Source organism: Pterocles gutturalis, unplaced genomic scaffold, assembly GCF_000699245.1.
Source record: "Pterocles gutturalis isolate BGI_N339 unplaced genomic scaffold, ASM69924v1 scaffold27073, whole genome shotgun sequence".
NCBI classification, from domain to species: Eukaryota; Metazoa; Chordata; class Aves; order Pterocliformes; family Pteroclidae; genus Pterocles; species Pterocles gutturalis.
Window position 1 is genome coordinate 1 of NW_010123935.1, and position 5,859 is coordinate 5,859.

A 5,859-nucleotide genomic window follows, 5' to 3' on the forward strand; every position below is an offset into this window, starting at 1 on the left:
CCCCCCAAAACCCTAAAAAAACAAAAAACCCCCAAAAAACCAGAGAAGCTGTAGCTCCCACCCCAGGGAGCCGTAGCCCCTTCCCAGCATAGCAGGCAGACAGCTACAGAGGACTCACACGGGCGGTGCGCAAGATCTCCAGCTCCCGAAGGTAGTAGCCCTGGGCCTCGCGCTCGCTGACGTTTCGCACGCAGATGCACCCGTATTCCTTAGTGCAACCCTTGTCCGGCCAGTAACGGAAGCATTTGTTCTGCAGCAACATCAGAGAGCTGCTCGTTAGTTGGGAGTGGGGAGCTGGACCCCCAAAACTCCCCGCTCAGGGATGCTGCTGCATCCAGAGGGTGCTCCCCATGTAGACGTCTGAAGGAGAGCCGTACGCACTGAGCATCTCCTTGGAGCAGGGGATGGACCAGAAAGGACCACTCCCATATGAAGGATGTGATCCCCAGGGGAACCCCCCCTCCGCGGGTGGGCATCACTTTGCCAAAGGCTTTTGCCAAAGTCTTGACACACAGCACCAGAGCTGTTGGCTTGGTCATTCCCTAACTCCTGAGCCAAATCTCCATCCCAAGGGGCTCCAGCCCCCCGTCCTCCAGCCCACACCCTCTTTGCTGCAGTGATTCTGCTGGTACAAAAGCAGGGTTGTGAGCAGAGCCATCCTCATCTCATAATTAGCTCCTCTCTTTATTAGGGAAGGCTGTTCTGCTAAGTGGCTCTGCACGGTATTTCCCTGTATTCCCTGGCCCCCACCAGCCCACTGTTAGTGAAACGTGTACAGGTAGCACACAGACAGGTTGTACAATCCCTCACGTTGAGCTTGCAGCATCCCCCTCCCCACTTTCCAGCTTGGCTCTAACAAGCACGATGCTTTCTCTCTCCTCTCTCTGCTGCCTGCAATTCCCCAGAGCCTCGGAGCAAGTCACACGAGGGACACCCCGTTAATATTTATGGGGCTGGGCAGAGCAAAGCGGCATGTTTCTTTCATGAAGAGGAGCCGAAGCAATATTACAAGACGGAGGAGAAATGAAACGAAAGCTGGCCAGAGATAACTTAATGGAACACTGTGAGTATGTGCAGCTTCCCAGGGGCTACGCTTTGCCACGACCAGAGGAAAGTCAGGCTCTCTAGATCTATGGAAAAATCCCTCAAGCATCCCAGTCCTGTCCAAGCCACTCCTGTGTGGAAGACAAGACAGATTTGTCACAGAGTCCATTCTGAAATGAGTTTTTCCCTTGGATCCCTGTCATTAGGGACAAGGACCCGCGATTGTCCAGGCAGGATAATACAGCGAGGTTGACTGCTCAGGATTAATTAATTACTGATGCTGCATCACGTTTGAACACAAGCCCCCAACACCCCCCCAGCTTGGTGCACACAGCAGCCTCTCAGCTTTGAAGGCTTGGCTCTAGAACTAGCTCTTGCATCCAACCATAGAGGCTGGCACAAGAAGCAGGTGACATTCAGGCTTGGGGACAGCGCCCTCCAAGTGCTCACCCTGCCCCGCTCCACCTCCTTGGTGGTCATGACAATGACGTGGCTGTTCTCCTGGTACACCATGACCCAGAAGTCGTTCACGGTTGTCTGCAGGCAGCCCTGGGTGGCTATATAGACCTTGCAGTGCTCCGAGTTCCTCCCATCTTCAGGGATGCTCTGAGGAGTAAAGGAGAAGGGAGGAAAAAAAGCCAACGATGCTGGAGTGAGGAACTGAGAATTGCTCTAGCACACCCTTAGCAGCAAAGTCAGCAAATCCTTGCCACGTGGGATTTCTGAGCTAGCTGATCTTCCTTTATTCAGCAGACCCATGGACATGAAGCTTCAACAGCCACCAGTCTGCCTGCCTCCAGGGACCTTTACGCCGCTGCAACGCGTGTTCCTGCGCAGCAGACCCTTGCCAGCAGGCAGCTGCAGAGGCTGCAGGTGGACGTGGCTGGAATGAAACCACCTTGAACGTTTCCCAAAGGCTGGTGCTTAAGTGCCAGAGCAGAATTGCTGGAAATACAGCTTCAAGCAGCTCTTAGCTCACAGATGACAACTATCATTTGACCTCAGAGATTATGGTCAATGACAGAGAGGCTGAGTCAGTCCCGTAGGACCTCCTGAACAGGTAAGGGAAGGAGGGGATTGAGATAAACTCTTCGATAGGAGCAAACAGGACATGGTAGAATGATGAGATCCCTTGGGAGCAGAAAAACCCAGTGTTTGGCCTGGACCCAGTGAAAGATACTGGTGCTGACCAGCTATTCCCTCCAGATTTACACCACTACTGCACTTACCCCCCAGCAACCCAGCGCTGGGCTGAGGACAGCCCCCAGCACAGTGCCTTCCCCTTCCCACCTACCTTGATGTAGTTGGCGTTGATGTAGTCCGACCCGGGCACGCTCTCATCCATGTCTCGGAGTGCCACCCGCGTGGTGTCGACTGCAGGAGAAGAGAGCCCAGAATGAACATGGGAGGGGGTCCCGCAGACGGGAGCACCGATGGGCTCTGCTGCAGGGCAGGACAGTCCCAGCTGCAGAAATTGTGAGGAAAAAACACCCAAACCAGTATCCAGTTGTCTCCTTACAAGGAAGGATGTTCTTGTAGCGATTCTTAGTCTTATTCTCCGGTCGCTGTCCCTCCTTCCTGGGGTAGAGGAGCTTGCACTCTTGCTGCTGCAGCATCTGTGGAGCAGAGAACATGAGAACAAACTGTTCTGGGCAGATAAGGGGAGGCAGAGGCAAAGGAAGGGCTCTTTCGACAAGCTGCCGTCCTAACACGGAGAAGAGCAGAGGGAGAGCTGGCAGGAAGGGAGAGGGAGCCAAGAAGCAGCTTGATGAGAGAGTTAATGGGGGGAGAAGGCACAAATCCCTGCAGGGAACAAAAGGTGTGCAGCTCTAGGATGAGGAAGGAAAAATTGCCTCGGATATGAGAAAAAGTAACGGGAAAAAATGACCAAGAAGTACCTTCAAAACATGGAAAACAGGGAAAGGAGCAACAGTGTTGGAAAGAGGTCCTCAGTGGTGGTAAAACCATGCAAATATGATATTCTTCACCCACAGGCACAAGTGAGACAGAGCCCAGGAGCATCCCGTACCTCAAACTCTTCCCAGAAGCCTTGCTTGGCCTTCTCGCTGTGATCTGCCATCTTGTTCAGCTCCTTCACCCTGTTCTCAATGTTGGCTGCGTTGATGCGGGTGGCGTTGAACGGCTGAAAGACAGACGAAGACAGAACAGAAATCACTGTCAGCAACAGAAAGATAGATAACTTTCCCCTTGAAAAAAAAAAATCCAAACAACAAGCAGTTCCCAAATTGGCTGGGTCCATTCCTGAGCCTGGGGTGCAGAGCCAGGGACCTCTGAAAAGTGTGACCACGGCCAAGGGTGACAAGTGGCCAGTGGGATGTTCTGGGGGCAGGGAGATCCCCAAGAGCAGAGGCAGATCCGTGATCTTGGGTAAGCCCAGAACCAACAGGTATGTTGCTAGAGCAGCTCTTACCTGCTTCAGGTGAACCACAGCTCCCGATTTCTCCACCATGGGGTTCTTCTTATAGTGCTCCACCAGGTCCGTGAGCGTGTCAAACCTCTCGCCTCCCCCTACGTCATATTTCCCGTCCAGCTGGAGGAGAGAAGGACAAAACCAGGGTGAGACTCGGATGCCCAGCTCCCAGCTGGGTCACCACCCAGCACCCATCGCAGGGCGGGCAGGGACAGCACGTTTCCCACCTGGTAGTGGATCATCACGTGGGTGACGTGTGGTTTCCGATCCCCAGTCTCCAGCTTATCCTCGTTTGTCAGCACCGACAATACAAAGTCTCCGGGTTTGCTCTGGCTCTCCCGGACCAGAAAGCTGCCTGGTTTTCCCTTCTCCGTCAGCAGCTTCTCTGCCTCCTTGCCGGTGAGGTGCCCGTGGTACCACCTTGGGGAGCAGCGATGGAGAGCGAGGTCAGCAGAAAGGCTTGCTGCTGGGGATGGTGTTCACGGGGAAACCCATTCCTAGGCTCCCAGTTTGACTGCTCTGCCCACTGGTGGCAGGACACTGGCTTGAGTAATTTTAGAAACAGTCCCCAGTGACTTCCCTACAACATTTTGCAATGTCACATCAATACTTTAGCCCGAGGCGGGAAGTGCCAGGACTTTGCTCAATCCTCCAGCCAAATAGGAACTGGCATTGGGATGTTAAACTGCCACGTGGGCTGTGACAAGGACTGTCATCCAGGGATAGCTCCTGACCAAGCTATAGGAAACATGATTCTGGCAGCTCTTACTTGAAGGTGGCTACATTTGCCTTTCTTTTTTTAATATGGGAGAACAAGCAGAACACTTGGAGTCAGCAGGGTGTATTCAGACAGCATCAGACACAGAGCACGGACAACACTGACCAGGAACGAGATGCTTTGGTGCAGTTTGGGAAGGATTTTCAGAAGGGTTTTCCCCGCTGTAGTTACTGCCGCTCCCCTCCCAGGGCACTAAGCTCAGCTCAGGTCCAGCTGAGGGAGAACAGAAGGGGACAATCCAGGTTCCCCACGGTGCCCAGGAGGCTTCTCCCCTTCCAGCCCTGCCCACAGCCCCATCTTTGGCGATTGCAACGAGCTGAGGTTTGTGCTCAGCTCTTCCCAAGCCTCCAGGAGTTGCTCCACCTCTCCCCCTGTGCACATCTTGCATCCCTGTGCCCCTGTTTCTCCATCTGATCTCTCCTACTCCTTTCTCTTGCTCTGCTGGCGTAACTACCCCGCAGTCCCAGGGAAAAGCAAATGACAGTTGGGACTGAAGCAGAGTTTCTTTTTCCCTGGGAGCCCTCAATCCCCACACTCCATCACCGCTCAGCTGTGGCTCTGGGCAGATGCTGCAGGTCCCAATTTGAAGACGTTGGCTCCCGGCTGGCCAGCCCAGCTGCCAGGAATTCAGAGAGGCTCGAAATAACCTTCCAGGGGCGATGCAATGGCATCACGTCACATCTCAGCAACTTTGTCCCAGAGGACAAAGTTCAGAGAACAGCAGCCAGTGATGCTGGGACTCCAGAGTCCCGACTCAGCACGCTGCAGAAGCAGCTATTTCAAGACCTGTAAAGAGCAAGACTCCTTCCTGCAGACTGGAGAAGGCGTGAGGATCGCAGGGCTGTACGAGCCGTGCTGCTGCACAGGGCAGGATGCTCACGGCATCGGCACTGCGGCTATTCGGGCTCAGGTCTTGGAAATTCTGCTATCCCCATGCACCCCGCTATATTCTGACACCATCGGCATTTCATATATTCAGAGGATTTGGACCCTTTTCCCTCTCTTCTCCCTGATGCCACCCAGATGCATGGTCTGGAGCAGAAATCCTTCCTTGCCAAGCCAGACTTTCCTTGGAGGGAGAAGAGGGGGAAACCCAGCTGAAGGGGTTTTCCACTTTTTCCCCGAGTTTCTGCTAACGTGAGCGGCTGCCTGGCCGCTTTTCACACCGTGATCTGGAAGGAGCAAAGAAACCTCCCTGGCAACAAGGGAGCACATGAGCTGGAGGGACTTCCCAGCCCGCTCACATGACGGCGCGGCGGGGAGAGCCTCTGCTCCATTTTAGGAACTGAGACTAGTCACAGCTTCGCTTTACCCCAGCTGCTAAAGTTAGAGAAACCAGGGCCCTGCTTTGGCATCGCCAGCGCCCGGCCAGGCGTTCCCCTTTCCAACCCACCACGGCAGCTGCCGCGTGTGACACTGGGGAAACTGAGGGGGAGGAAAAGGAAAAAAGGGGTCATGGGAGTGCCACAGACAGAGGGGAGGAAAGAAGGTCACTAATCGGCCGGTGGAAACATCCTGCAGTAGCCCCAGGCAAGCTGCGAGCCAGCTGTCCCCATCCCTGCGAGCCAGCTGTCCCCATCCTTGTGTGTCCCCATCCCTGCGAGCC

The 5,859-nt window shown here is 54.5% G+C and overlaps 1 protein-coding gene across 1 annotated transcript in view; it reads right to left on the bottom strand.

The window, feature by feature from the left end:
• Positions 1-103: 103 nt before the first annotated feature.
• The window catches only part of LOC104465171 (tyrosine-protein phosphatase non-receptor type 11-like), a gene marked incomplete at its 5' end in the record, with an annotated part of 12,070 nt that continues 6,314 nt past the window's right edge, over positions 104-5,859 (bottom strand). Inside the window, 7 exons of the mRNA XM_010078112.1 lie at positions 104-250; positions 1,495-1,650; positions 2,339-2,418; positions 2,564-2,660; positions 3,074-3,187; positions 3,476-3,595; positions 3,703-3,895. Of these exons, the coding sequence (XP_010076414.1) occupies positions 104-250; positions 1,495-1,650; positions 2,339-2,418; positions 2,564-2,660; positions 3,074-3,187; positions 3,476-3,595; positions 3,703-3,895 (907 nt within the window). The remainder of the gene's footprint in view (positions 251-1,494; positions 1,651-2,338; positions 2,419-2,563; positions 2,661-3,073; positions 3,188-3,475; positions 3,596-3,702; positions 3,896-5,859) is intronic.